Raw genomic sequence first — 14824 nt, forward strand, 5'->3', positions numbered from 1 at the left:
ACCTGTCCAGGTCCCTCTGCAGAGCCTCCTGACCCTCCAACAGATCGACACCTCTGCTCAGCTTAGTGCCATCCACAAACTTCCTTACTAGAAGGAAAGCTACCAGCGGTTGGGCACGGCACTAAGAAACAGCGCAGCCCTACTGTCTTCTGAACTGTGGGTCAACTACAAGTTTATTAAAAAGAAATGAGTTAAAGACACGCCAGGCCCAGCGGCAAAGGCCAGGAAAGAAACTGCAGCATGGAACGCTTACTCACCTATACAACATTTGTGGCATCCTTTCGTATCGGGGATCTTTGTCGTTAAGGCAAACTTCCTGGAATAACAAATAGGAAAAACGCATCAACAAAAGATGCTGAAAGCCCTTCCTGCTGCCAACGCAACAGCACAAACAGCGTTTAATGGGATTGTCACAACTGTCTGTAAGTGAAAGGTTTGTACCTGGGTAATATTTTGTCAGGGAACCGATGGGTTTGAATGTGAGCAGCTAATCCTGTTTTTTTGGCTTGTTCAAACAAAGCTATTAAATTATGGGAGTAGAGCTGGAATGTTTTCCCTGTAAGACAGAAAAGGACAAACAACATCACACCCACTCCAGTGGCAGAGAATTGTATATTTTAAAACAATGTATGTATGGAAAATTACCTTCTAGAGAAAGGGAGCACAAGCGCCAGCATTTCCAGTCCAGGTATGAAGGGAAGCAAAACAAGATAACAATGATAATTCATATACAGAAGACACAACATTCAACAAAAAGTTCATGTCAGTAGCAATAAAGCAGCTCTGAAAGTCAGTTCTAGGTAAACATTTTTAGCAGGCTTGAATTATACAAGAATTTAAACTAACAGGCCATTTTCTTTATCTCTAAATCAGCAGAAGTGGTGTTACACAACACCCTGCATGGTTAGAGGCACAGTCCCACATTCAGTCTGTGTCCCAAAGCGTCTCTGTTTCCTGTCTAGAAGGTCCCAGCCCAGGACAACTGATCAAAACAATATCTTTTTTTCAAGAGTGGATCTGTTGGGGCAGTTGGATTTCACAGCAAACCTCAGCCTCCTTTGAGCTGAAACTGCTCTTGGTTTAGGGTGCATTTATTTGCTGTATCTGGTTCACAGCAGAGACGCTGCCAGGCTACAACGCAGAGAGGGATCAAACACTGAAGCTGTTTTCATAGAATCGTATGGTTGGAAAGGATCTTTGAGATCATTGAGTCCAACTGTCCCTGTCCGCTACTGAAGCAGATCCTCGAGCACCCCATCTACCTGTCTGATAAACCCCCCAGGGACGAGGACTCCACCACTGCCCTGGGCAGCCCCTGCCAGGGCCTGAGAACCCTTTCAGTGAAGGAATTTTCCCTGATGTTTAATCTAAATCTCCCCAGGTGCAACTTGAGGCCATTTCTTCTTTCTCTCATATTATCACCTGGCACTTGGGAGAAGAGCCCAGCGCCCACCTCACCACAACCTCCTTTCCAGGAGCTGCAGAGAGCAATGAGGTCTCCCCTCAGCCTCCTTTTCTCCAGGCTAAACAGCCCCAGGTCCCTCAACCACCTCTCATATTCCTTGTTCTCCAGACCCCTCCCCAGCTCCATTCCCCTCCAGCCTCTCAACATCCTTCTTGGAGTGAAAGAGAAGAGCAACAAAGCTGGTGAGGGGGCTGGAGAACAAGTCTTATGAGGAGCGGCTGAGAGAGCTGGGGTTGTTTAGCCTGGAGAAGAGGAGGCTGAGGGGAGACCTTATTACTCTCTACAACTACCTGAAAGGAGGTTGTGGAGAGGAGGGAGCTGGGCTCTTCTCCCAAGTGACAGGGGACAGGACAAGAGGGAATGGCCTGAAGCTCCGTCAGGGGAGGGTCAGGTTGGATATCAGAAAAAAATTCTTCACAGTAAGAGTCATTGGGCACTGGAACAGCTGCCCAGGGAGGGGGTCGAGTCGCCTTCCCTGGAGATGTTTAAGGAACGGGTGGATGAAGTACTTAGGGACATGGTTTAGGGAGTGTTAGGAATGGTTGGACTCGATGATCCAATGGGTCCTTTCCAACCTTGTGATTCTGTGATTCTGTGATTCTGTGAAAGGCTCAAAATTGAATCCAGGATTTGAGCTGTGGCCCCACCAGCACTGAGTACAAGTGCAGAATCCCTTCCCTGGTCCTGCTGGCCACGCTGTTTTTGATACAGGTCAAGATGGCCTTTTTGGCCATCTGGGCCACTGCTGGCTCACGTTCAGCCACTGTTCAGGTCCTTCTCCTCCAGGCAGCTTTCCAGCCACTCTTCTCCAAGCTTGGAGCACTGCATGGGTTGCTAATGCAGCTGGGTTAACTCTCTCCTAACTATGTTCTGACATGAACACCGACCCTATTCCGACTCTCCTCAGGGGCTAACGAAGAGGACACTCTTTAGATCCTCCAGGCGCTTGGACACAATGATCTGAGAGGTCTTTTCCAACCTAGTGATTCTATGATTCTATGAAACTGCAGCTTTGGCAGGGGCAAATCTTGTTTAACAAATATGAAGTGCTGAGCTTTTCCCAACTACAAATAAATAAGTAAATAAAATACTTTAGGACACAGCAGGCAACCGGCTTGTAAAACAGTTTTATCTCTGTAAACTTGTAAACTTGTTTTATCTCTGAAAGGCTTTCACATGAACCAAAGCAATCAAGACACGTGGTACTTAATTATAACTCTAAATGTTTCTCCTTAATTATAATTTTATCAGTTTTCCCTCTAAACACAGAATCATAGAATAGTTTGGGTTGGAAGGAACCTTAAAGATCATCCAGTTCCAACCCCCCTGCCATGGACAGGGAAATCCCACTGGATCAGGCCACCCAAGGCCCATCCAACTTGGCCTTGAACACCTCCAATCTATTCATACGTACCTGACAAGGACATTAAGGTGTTGTTGATAACATACAGCCAGGTGCACTTTCGGGGAAATAACTGAAGAAAGAAAACATTTGCATTAATAGACAGGAATTTGCAACCGTGGTTTTATCCATCTGCTCCACCTCCACCACCATTCCTCCAGGGATGACACTGGAGAAAGTCGAGCTGCAACCACAGTTTCCACTCTTTAGGAGCCTTGCTTAACCTTTTTATCTGCCTACAATGGTTTTCATTCCTTCCTTCTTCTTCCCCTGAAACTTTCAAGTTTCAATTACTCTTCAATTCTTTAATTAGCAGCACAGAGACAAAGTGGGACAGCTGGTAAGGCTGGAATACTATACACAGATGGACGCAGCTTCCTCAGCAATAACAGCCAGAGAAAGAAAGAGAAGAGTGTAAGAGGAACCCACCAAACCCAGCAAAGGCAGAAAAGGGGGAAAAGGGCACTAGAAATTCCTAAGCAACTTAAATAACCACAAATTCTGTATTTTGTGGGAATGACCCACCTGGCTCTTTGTGTCAGCGTGCTGCTTTGCAAACAGAGAGCTCACAGGTGGCACCAGGACTTAGCTTTGTTTCAGAGGGAAGAAGTTACTCAAGGGGCAGCAAGGCTAGATTTGAGATTTTCGAGTTAAGAAGAACCTCATGACAACCTGAAGGGAACTTCGGTAAAAGTGATGGCAAATGGCAGCATTCAGGGGTCTGAAGGATACTGTCCACAGAACACGGACAGGGATTTTGTTAAAACAAAGGCAAAACTAGACTTATTGCACAGCATTCAGAGGGGAGGTCCTCCCTCAAGAAAAAAAATCCAGTGAGAAAAGAAATTCAAAGGATTAAACTGTTTCCAAAGCAGACTGCGAAGAAAAGAGAACAGCAGACTGGTCCACGGACGGAAGCCGATGCAAAACACAGCACAAGATGCTTGAATCAAGGCTCTACGAAAGAATGACTGTTCTGCTTCATGGAAGTGCTTTTAAGCTGAAAGAGGGGAGATTTAGATGGGATCTTAGGAAAAAAAGTTTTACTATGAGGGTGGTGAGGCCCTGGCCCAGGGTGCCCAGAGAAGCGGTGGCTGCCCCATCCCTGGAGGGGTTCCAGGCCAGGTTGGATGGGGTTTGGAGCCCCTGATCCAGTGGGAGATGTCCCTGCCCATGGCAGGGGGTGGAACTGGATGGGCTTTGAGATCCCTTCCAACCCAAACCATTCCACGATTCTATGAAAATAAGAAAAACTACATGATTAATACAATTAATAGTAGCGGGGTAGACTCTTGGGCTAGAAGCAGAAAAAGGAGCTATTCCACACTATTTCAAGCAGATTTGCTCAAGTCAGCAGGTCACAAGGAAGTTTACTTCACAGTGGTTAAGAACTGGCTCAAACCCCAAGGTCTCAGTAATGATTATCTTCAAGAACTCATGGAGGACGTACAAGGACGTCGAGAAGGGCAAACACAGTACCTGAGCCAAATAACAAGGGCAGTGGGAATTGCAAAACCGTCTTGACTGACTGAATAACCAGAGCAGCGCAGGAACAGGCCACATACTTTTAATTCCCAAAGGATAACAAACGGCCAGTGCGGACTTGTGCAGAACACGCTGTATCTGAACATCTGAATTTCCTTCTTTGACAGAATTATTGCCCTGCTCAAAGCAGTGAAACAGTAAGATGTGAAACATCTGTGAAGGACCTTGTCCTGTGCACCATTTGGAGAACAAGGAATATGAGAGGCAGCTGAGGGAGCTGGGGCTGTTTAGCCTGGAGAAGAGGCTGAGAGGAGACCTCATCGCTCTCTGCAGCTCCCTGAAAGGAGGCTGTGGTGAGGAGGGTGCTGGGCTCTTCTCCCAAGTAACAAACGATAGGACAGAAGGAAATGGCCTCAAGTTGTGCCAGGGGAGGGTTAGATTGGATATCAGGAAAAATTTCTTTCCTGACAGAGTAGTGAAGCCCTGGCAGAGGCTGCCCAGGGCAGTGGGGGAGTCTCCATCCCTGGAGGGGTTCAAAAACTATGTAGGTGTGGCACAAGAAGACATTGGTTTTGTAGGCACGGAGGTGCTGGGCTGACGGCTGGATTGGATGAGCTCAGAGGTCTTTTCCAACCTCAATGATTCTATACAGATAAAATTGTGCGCTTGGTGGGGAAGAGTCATGAAATGAATAAATACAAATAATGAAAGAAGTGGCACAGCAGAAGCATAGTATTAAAGCTTCCAGGGCTTGCAGTGGGTCACAGCTGACTTCTCCAAACCCAGGATGCTCTCACAGAAAAGGAAGCTTTCAGTTTGGGATGCACTGGATGTCGTTAAAAAGGCACTAGCAAGTTCTCTCTACCTATCACCGGCGAGTCTAACCTCTCCACAGGGTATTAAAAAAACACATGGAAGAGTCCAGAGAAGACCAGTACATGAAATAAGTTAGGAAAATACACAAGGACAGAGGCTTGTCTGACTAATGGAGTAAAGAGAAAACTGAGGTAAGAAGGTCTCCAACAGCTGCCACCACAATTTTAAGAACTTCATTAGGAATTAAGTCATTTTCCTCTGTCTGCTGAGGCTACGAAAAGATAAGCAACTTTGTATTCAACTATGTCCTATGCATCCAGGTGCACCCTCAGCTCTCTCAACTGGGAAGGATCTTCTCACTGTACTGAATTCAAAGTCACAGTTCTCATTAACAAGCCCTTTATAATTGTCTTTTGGTTTTTTCTGTGCCAAACTATGCCCCTCCGTGACCCTCTGGAACATTTCCCCTTTTCATCTGCCCCTCTCAAGTTCTGGGCCCTGGCACGACACTCCCAGAAACAGAGGGCTTTCTCCTCTTAAGCACAGATCTCTGTGCAATGCCCTTACTGGGAAATCAGCTTTCCCTCATTATTATTCGAAGATACACCGCCCTGCCACCTCTGTGCTGTGTCTCGACTGAATCTGATGCTCTTTAGATGCCTGAAGTGCCTCTGTGAACTGCTTTAAAAACCTACAGGTAAAAATCTCATTATCAGCATCCACCATCGCTTCCCTCCTAAGAATTCTCTGCTGCTCCTGACTCTAAAAAATCAAATGTAACAATGCCATGACTGCAGGAAGGGGTTTTGGAAAGGGATAAAGAGCCCAAGTGAAGAAAAGCAATTGTGTATATCTTTTAAGGCAACAATGCCAACTAAATTATATGGCTGAGGGCTCTGGTGGAGCAGCAATATGCCATCTAGTGGAGACAAAACAGAGAGAGAAAGGGCACGGAATCAATTGCCTCCAAGCAAAAAACCTGTTGTTTTAGCAGGAAACTCCTCTGAAAGCAACATTACACAAGCAGCAACAAAGAATTCAGGTAAGTAATGGAACTATTAATCTTCAGACTTTCACTGCTGACTTGAATGTGAATCAGTTCGTGCCGCACAGCTTGGTATCCCACCCACCCCCTCTAATATCAAACTTCTTGGCTTCATAACATCCCTAAATCTTTTCCATGTGTTCAGTGTACCAAAAGTCACCTGTTCCATTGTTGCTTCGTGAAGTTCATTCAAATTCAAGGTATAGATACCCTCCTCTGTGCCAAAGATAATGTACTGATCTAGAAATTAAAGAGAAGTTGATTATTTCATCAGCTCATTTCCACTTTGGGAAAGGGCAGGTTTAAAAAACAGACCTAAAATAACGGTACCTTTAGTATCTGGGTGTATCCACGATGTCGCACAGTTAATCTTTAAAGGACAACCGTCAAAGACTTTGGAAAAACATGCTCCCATCTGAAAAACACCAAAACCGAAACCTGAAACAAGTTTATAAAGTGTTCATCTTGTGGCACTCGGCTGCTTAGTGCAGACCCGTACGCACTGCTGCTCTCTTTCTGCACACACAAACTCATTCTAATATGTTTTGATGGAAAACATTTTTGTCTTTCCCAAAAGCTACGATGCAGCCTTCCAACCCTTTTCATAGACTTCATATATTAGAATCACAGAATGGTTTGGGTTGGAAGAGACCTCAAAAGCCCATCCAGTTCCAACCCCCAGCTGTGGGCAGGGACACCTCCCACTGGATCAGGGGCTCCAATCCCCATCCAACCTGGCCTGGAACCCCTCCAGGGATGGGGCAGCCACCACTGCTCTGGGCAACCTGGGCCAGGGCCTCCTCACCCTTACAGAAAAACTTTTCTTCCTAAAATCTCATCTCAATCTCCGCTCTTGCAGCTGAAAACCCTTCCCCCTCATCCTATCCCTGCCTTCCCTGATCAAGAGCCTTTTCCCAGCTTTCCTGGAGCCCCTTTCAGTCCTGGAAGCTGCTCTGAGGTCTTCCCTGATCCTTCTCTTCTCCAGGCTGAACAACCCCAACTCTCAACCTGTCATTATACAGCCTCTCTTATTATACATTAAGAAATGCAAAGTGGGATCAAAAAGGATGCAAACAATTTTAAGTACCCACCGGGGAAGAACAATATTGAGTGCTGACATAACTGACACAGGAAGGCAAAACAAGCAGAAGCCCTGAAGCAAGTGACACCCTCTCGCATCACTACCAGCTCTCCCCCTTTCTCTTTACTCGGCAGAGGCTGTCCCTGGAGATCACAGCCCAGCCAACTCCGTCCCTTCACATGGAAGGGAAGTTTCAAAAAAGGAAACAAATATTGTGGATTCAGTACACCAGAAGTAACTGGGTGTGAGATGCAGAAAACCACCCCGGAGGAGCTGGTGGCTTATTCTAGCAGAAAGCTCCTGTCAGGGAGCGATGCCGTGACAGCAGGCATCCAACAACTCCTACTGCAAATGAGGTTGCTTACCAGAACCTTCGGTGTTGGTGGCAAACCATTGATCGCTGGCTTCTGCGGGAAGAGGAAGAGATCATGTAACACTTCCCACGCACTGATATAAAACTAGCAAGATAACGTGACAGTGAAATCAGCCTCAGAGTCAAAACACTTACAGGAAAATCTCTTTTCTCTTTTTTACGTGGCAGCTGGGGGATTTGTCCAGACCCCTCTGCATTTTCCTCAATGAGTTTCAGCATGCCATGGCCGTTTCCTGAAAAGAAGCCCAGACACATTTTGTAGCTCACTTAACGTAATGAAACAGAAAATGTTTTGTTGTCCTACTCTCTCTTCTTCCCTGTGTCCAGCAGGAGCAGAGAAGCGAGCTCAGAAACCTCCCTACACACACTGCAGGTAGCTGATCCCTTCCAAGGACAGCTGCCACCGTTCCATGTGCTGAACTACACACAAATAAAGGCATCCCATTATCCAAAAAGTCCCTGGGCCAAACACAACTCAGAACAAAGCTGTGGAAGGTCCTTCCAGATGATCCTCCTTATACATTTGTGGATTTGATGCTGCTCCCACGGCTCTTAAAGCCTTCCTTTCTCTTTTTTACGTGGCAGCTGGGGGATCTGTCTGGACCCTTCAGCATTCTCTTCGATGAGTTTCTGTGTGCCATGCCCATTTCCATGGACTGGCTGAGCATCCTTTTTTTGGGAAGATCATTTCCACCCCGGATCATGGCTCTAATAGAACCAGCACACAGAGAATCATGGAATGGTTTGGGTTGGAAGGGACCTCAAAGCCCATCCAGTTCCACCCCCTGCCATGAAACCCATGAGGGGTTCCATCCAACCTGGTCTGGAACCCCTCCAGGGGTGGGACAGCCACAGTTTCTCTGGACGACCTGGGCCAGGGCCTCCCAACCCTCACAGCAAAACATTTCTTCCTAAAATCTCATCTCAATCTCCTCTTTTTCAGCTTACAACCCTTCCTCATCGTCCAATCCCTTCACTCCCTAAGAAAAAACCCTCCATACTGATAGAAAGGAAAGCTGTACCTTGTGATCAGCGTGTAGGAAAAAACATTATCAACTGAAACCAGCTGACTTTGGAACTGATTTCCTTTCCGAGATGCCAGTCACCTTTTAGAATCGCGATGCATTTACCTAAGTCGCTGTATCTCGCCGTGAGCAATCCAGGGCTACTGATGCTGCTGGTCATACCCACAGGGGAAGAATCGGCCTGAGGCCCGCAAACAGGGATGCTTTGTCTCCTGTGTGGTGGCGGAGCTCTGTTCTGCGAGTCTGGGAAATGTTTTATTGTCTGACATTTCTCATCATCTGGGAGGTTTTCCTCGGGATAACTGTTTATTCTCGGCTGCAACAAACCAAAGAGGTGAAGGTTACCTTGGAAATGGCACTTGGAAGCACAGATTTCAGACAAAGTTTAATTCAAGTCAGACTGCTCCTAAGTGAAAAAAAGAATCAGCTTTTGAATAAAGACGCTCAAGAGCAGAATAATCTAAAAGGCATTCCTTCTCTGCTGGAAAACCGCAGTAGGAGGCAGAATGCTGCACAAGAGGACATCCCACGCAGCATGCTCTATTGAGAGGGAAAATACCTACAAGACACCTCGTGTACAAGGTCAGGAGTTTCCACAGGTCGAGACCGCGCAGACTGCAAGTCAGCATAAAACATGGAGTTCCACGATCTCTGCCAGCAAATGGTATTTAACAGAATTTATAACCTACTGAGAGCATCAGACAGGAGCGTTGAGGAGGCTGCACAAGTGGAATTTGCTGCCTAAGCCTCTGAAAACCCATCAACTCTCACCTTAGGAGGCAGCGGAGGTGGCCCTGCTCGCTTCAGCGTTGACCTACAAAGGAAAGGTGCAGTAGACATCTCAGTTAGACCGACAATATCAACACAAACACTTGAGAACACAGACTGTAAATAAGACGAGCTAGAATGCATAGAAAAGACGGATCGTAGCTTTGCACGAACAGGGTTAAACTACAAGACCAGGAGTGCGAAAAAAAGCACGTTAATCTTGTTAGAACTGCTGCTCTTTGAGGAACTGATGTTTTTGCATAACTCCCACTGTTCTAGAGCATTCTGTGCCACAGGGCATTTCAAATTAGTAAAGACATCTACATTCAGGGACCTGTTTTCTGAAGGTGCCCCTCTTCTACTGCTTGAATTTTACCACTGAGCTGCTTTTTTTACAGACAACTCTCTCCGACAGCGAGAATGCTGCATTTCTGGATCAGCCAGTCAATCGTGTCACAGAGCAATGTCCTCCCATAGCTTTTCAAAGTTTATTTAAAAGCAGGCTTGTTGGTCATCTGTACTCCTGGTCACCTCGACTGCAGCCAAGCTCTGGGTCAACCCACATGAAGGCTGAACCACTGCTCGGCGCAGTCTGCAGGATTTGCTCTGCATCAGCCCAATGTTTGGAGCTGCACAAACCCCACCAGAGCTCCGAAAGAACCTCCACATGGACTGTGAGTACAGGGCTGGGCTCAGCATGGATGCATTAATCAACACAAAGTCTGCTGTGGTGGGGAGGCCCTGGCCCAGGTTGCCCAGAGCAGTGGTGGCTGCCCCATCCCTGGAGGGGTTCCAGGCCAGGTTGGATGGGGCTTGGAGCCCCTGATCCAGTGGAAGGTATCCCTGCACATGGCAGACGGTTGGAATTTCATCATCTTTACGACCCTTCCAACTCAAACCATTTTATAATTCTGTGATTTAAAGCATTAGGTGCTTCCACACGTGCTGAAGATCACCTCAGGAAGGAGAGCAAGGGAAGAAAGCATTGCTCTGCTGACGATCAGCTAAACATTCAAGCATGCGCTAGACCTTTGAGTGCACAAAGCCCTTGCTTATTTATTTATGAGCAGCAAAGCTGCCTACGGCATTTTAAGGGAAAAGGTTTTGCCAAAGCGCTGCTTGCTTTAGCGAGAGGTGCACGGAGTAAACACAACCGCACAGAGAGGAGATCCACTCACTCTTCAACATCTTCACTCCCGTCGCCAAATTTGGTAAGCAGTCCCCTAGGTAAAATGTTCATAAAATTAAGAGCTCCGCTCTGAGGTCGATGCAGGCAAGTGGTGAGGCTCTGGCCCAGGCTGCCCCATCCCTGGAGGGGTTCCAGGCCAGGTTGGATGGGGCTTGGAGCCCCTGATCCAGTGGAAGATGTCCCTGCCCATGGCAGGGTGTGGAACTGGATGGGCTTTAAGGTCCCTTCCAACCCAAACTATTCTATGACTCTATGATTACTTAAGCCGAAATCCCACCTTTCCTTACAGATGTGCATCCGTCAGTATTACTGACCTTCCACACCCCTCACTGCAAAGATTGCATTTAAAGCTGAAATCCAGCTGTTTGCAGCAAAAGGAAGCCCCACGCCTATTAAATTCAGTCCTAACTTGGCCAGAGTTGTACTCCCTTACTTCAGGCATGCTTTAGCCCCGAGGAAATCAGCACAGGTTTATGTTTCACCCCAGAACAGTCCGTGACTGTAGGACAGATTTCACTGATCAGGCACCCGCAGGAGCTGCGCTGTTGTACACAACTTGGTAAAACGAAACCTTCAGAGCTGATTTCTCTTTCCTTTTCTCGCAAGGACCCAGCTGGAGGGCTGCACAGATGCTGCATCACAGGATGTCACAGCCACAGCAGCAGCTCAGAGGAGAAGTGCAAGGATCCTGAACCAGCTTTGCTTCAAAAAGCTGATTTTGCCTCTCTTATTGCAGGGTGTTGGCCATGCATTCGCACCTTGCTTCCCCTCTACAACTGGGGAGCTACAAAAAGTTTAACTCATTCTATTATTCATGGTTAAAAGTGATTAAAACCGCCTCCTCAACCAACTGCATGAGAAGGTCTGCAAACTGAGTAAGATCTCCTTAGCTTTATGACTAATTAAGTGGATTAGGGCTTCTAGTTTGATTTTGCACTATATCTCAATTTTTCTTCCAGAGTGTATTTTCATATTAAGTAACGGAAATAAAAGCTGTTGTTAAACTCTCTACTCACCTACTGCTTCCACCATCAACAAAAGGATTCCAATGTGAAGCAAAGTCGGTGCCGGCTGCCACGACCTGAAAAAAGGCAGAAAGTTTAATTTCCCCACCCCTTGCTTTTTCATATAGAATGGCTATAAGATACTCCTGGGGAGAGTCCACTTGGATCACCATGAGAACAGTTAAACATTGGAATCATCTCCCCAGGGAAGTGGTGGATTCCTCTACACTGAACACTTTTAAGGCTCAGCTTGACAGAGCGCTGAGTGCTTGTTTAAACCTAAAAAGGTTGGACCAGATGATCCCTGAGGTCCCTTCCAACCTGGTTTTCTGTGATTCTATGAAAGTGAAATACCTTACCCACAGCACATAAAGAGCCCCGAGTGATTCCCAAGCCCAGCAGAATCACCACGTAAGCAGTAAAGTCAAATTCCAAAGTGAATTAGCAATCAGATCCAGTGGGAGGTGTCCCTGCTCAAGGCAGAGGGTTGGAACTTCAAGATCTTTAAGGTCCCTTCCAACCCCAACCATTCCATAAGTCTATGAAATAATGTTTTACAATCTAATTATAAAGCATCTGTTGAAAAGCCATCCTCCTCTTTCAGACTCAGACTTAAAAGCATCACCTGGAAATGATGCAACGCCAGTATCAAGTGTAGTAAGTAACGTGAAAGGAAATGTTTATGGTGAAAACCTCAGTAAGGATTGTCCACTAAGGGCACCTCCAGGACACTTGTCCAGCAAGAGAACATAGCGCAGCCACCTCCAACCTTGTACGAGATGCCACCAGCAGAGCGTGGGAGCATCCCCGTCCCTAGACAGGGCACTGACTCCACTCCACAGATCTCATCGGTCATGTTTCAAACAAGACGAGCTTGTACCTACGCGGAGAACTGAAGCACAGCTGTAAAATCCAGGAATGTTTTTTTTCTGGAGAGCTGAGCACTGATGTCTCCAAATCAAAATTAACAGCAGCTGCTACTGTGATCAAACACTTATTAAAAACCAGAGCCCTTGTGTCCGCAGGCACGCATTAATCCCAAAGAACGTTAATTAGCTGATCTGCAGCAAACTGCCGAGGGCTGCGACAAACAGCAGTAGTGCACAGGGGCAAAAAGGCTGCACGCGAGCTGGATGCTTTCCAAGAAACAAGGAGTGAATAAACCCTGATGTTGGGAAGATCAGGGACTCCAGTGCAGAGTGGCCTCTTCGCATTATCAAATTAATTGGCATATATTGGGTTTTTCATCCGAGCACGACTTTTCGCACAGAGGGTAATTCATTTGCTTAAAATGTGGCAATTGTGTGGGGACCGAGAGTGTTCTTCTCATGACTTCACAGTTCAGGGAAACATCACTTAGAGCCGAACCACGAAACAATGAAGGCGCTATGATTTTAATAAATGAAGGAAAAAGCAAACTCATCCTTACCATTTCATCCCGAGCTTCTGTTTCTTTCCGCAGAGGGGGCTCAAACTGCAGTTTGTCGACTGCAAAACATTACGTTTTCAACTTTAATACACATAAAACATCATATTAGTACCCTTGAGTGCTTACTACAGTTCAATGCCTGTTGTAACAGAGCTAAATATTATGTACACATTTAATTTCTCTATAAGGTAGACTATTACTTACATATCAGCATTATTGTCTAAATACTTCAATTTGCAAATGTGAAACCCACAAGAAAAAAAAAAAACCCAAAAGTAAATACCAAGTCATTATATGAAAGTACATGAAAATGTAAATACGTAACCACATGTTACTTGTAATGCATGTGAAAGAGGAGCAAGAGGCTTTTTAACAGCAAGCTTCCTAAAAGTGTGATGTACGTGACGCAGAGGAGCAGGGAGCAGATACACTGCGAAAGGCATTTGGCCAAACCATGAGAAAGACCGTTTTTACCTCAAAATTTCAACTTAGATCCAACCTAGTTGTGTATTAACATTGTTTTAAAAGGAAGGAAAAGATTGTATTAAAAGAAAATGCATTATGTTAACATGCTGCCTGATCAGGACAGCTCCACCAATCACAATCGGGTTAAGAAAAGGTTTAACGTTTACAGTGATCTCAAAGGTCTTTTCCAACTTAGTTATTCCATGATTCTTTATATAAATGCTCAGGGATCTGGTTTGATAGGGGACAGGTATGGTTGGACTCAATCTCAAAGGTCTTTTCCAACCAAGCGATTCTGTGATTCTATGAACTAGAAGCAGCGTATAAACACATAATGCTACTTACTGTCTCAAACTACCATGACACCCAATGTTCTCATGTACAAAGATGCCCTCCTTATCATCAACTCACTCTCATTTGTTGATGTTTGCACGTTATTAGTGGTTTTGCTGCTTGAAGTGAGGCTGCAGCACCTGACAGAAATCGCGGAGCTGAAAGGCTATGCCAGTCATGAGGGATTTCCACATGAACACCACGACGGAGCAAGGAGATGGAATGAAATAGCAGAAAAATACCCAAGTTTTTGGTTTGGTTTTGGCAAAATATTACTGAAGATTCATGTGTGGGTGCTGTTTTAAAGGCATGCAGTAGGACAAGGGGGAATGGCTTTAAATTGGAAGGGGGAAGATTTAGATGAGACATTAGGAAGAAATTCTTCACGCTGAGGTGGGGAGGCCCTGGCCCAGGTTGCCCAGAGCAGTGGTGACTGCCCCATCCCTGGAGGTGTTCAAGACCAGGTTGGATGGGGCTTGGAGCCCCTGATCCAGTGGGAGGTGTCCCTGCCTGTGGCAGGGGGTGGAACTGGATGGGCTTTGAGGTCCCTTCCAACCCAAACCATTCTGTGCTTCCATGATTCTTCTAGCTTTGTTTCTCAAATGTGCCAACAGCGGAAGAGACTTTGCAGAATACACAACAGAAGAATGACATTGACATCTTCCATTGGCAGAAACACACCAATACCAGAAAATGGGCACAGAACTTTAGGAACTTACAGTTGATCTCTGATGCTGTCCTTTCAGCCCGAATGTTCCTGTTTGTAGAGCGAATCGTATGGCGGATAACGGAGTGAGGCTGCAAGGGTTACAAATGGAAAAGCTGAGAAAAGGCACATGGCTTTCTGTTGGATGCCAATCAACAACCAAACCAACAAAGAGAAAGAATAGGTGCCGCAGCCACACCCTGTAACATGCACCACCTTCATCCGTGTACAAGATCCT

The 14824-nt window shown here is 46.1% G+C and overlaps 1 protein-coding gene across 2 annotated transcripts in view; it reads right to left on the minus strand.

Annotated features, from left to right (window-relative positions):
- Window positions 1-14824, minus strand: part of MAP4K5 (mitogen-activated protein kinase kinase kinase kinase 5) — a 78104-nt gene that overhangs the window by 15236 nt on the left and 48044 nt on the right. The window contains exons 13-25 of one of the 2 annotated variants that reach the window (XM_054067614.1): window positions 14600-14678; window positions 13083-13141; window positions 11666-11730; window positions 10639-10683; window positions 9464-9506; window positions 8798-9008; window positions 7803-7900; window positions 7660-7701; window positions 6544-6628; window positions 6374-6453; window positions 2880-2940; window positions 442-556; window positions 258-316 (exon numbers count right to left, since the gene is read on the minus strand). In XM_054067614.1, coding sequence (XP_053923589.1) covers window positions 258-316; window positions 442-556; window positions 2880-2940; window positions 6374-6453; window positions 6544-6628; window positions 7660-7701; window positions 7803-7900; window positions 8798-9008; window positions 9464-9506; window positions 10639-10683; window positions 11666-11730; window positions 13083-13141; window positions 14600-14678 — 1042 coding nt within the window. The remainder of the gene's footprint in view (window positions 1-257; window positions 317-441; window positions 557-2879; window positions 2941-6373; window positions 6454-6543; window positions 6629-7659; window positions 7702-7802; window positions 7901-8797; window positions 9009-9463; window positions 9507-10638; window positions 10684-11665; window positions 11731-13082; window positions 13142-14599; window positions 14679-14824) is intronic. The other variant, XM_054067615.1, reaches the window with a different exon arrangement.

This window comes from Cuculus canorus, chromosome 5, assembly GCF_017976375.1.
Source record: "Cuculus canorus isolate bCucCan1 chromosome 5, bCucCan1.pri, whole genome shotgun sequence".
NCBI lineage: Eukaryota > Metazoa > Chordata > Aves > Cuculiformes > Cuculidae > Cuculus > Cuculus canorus.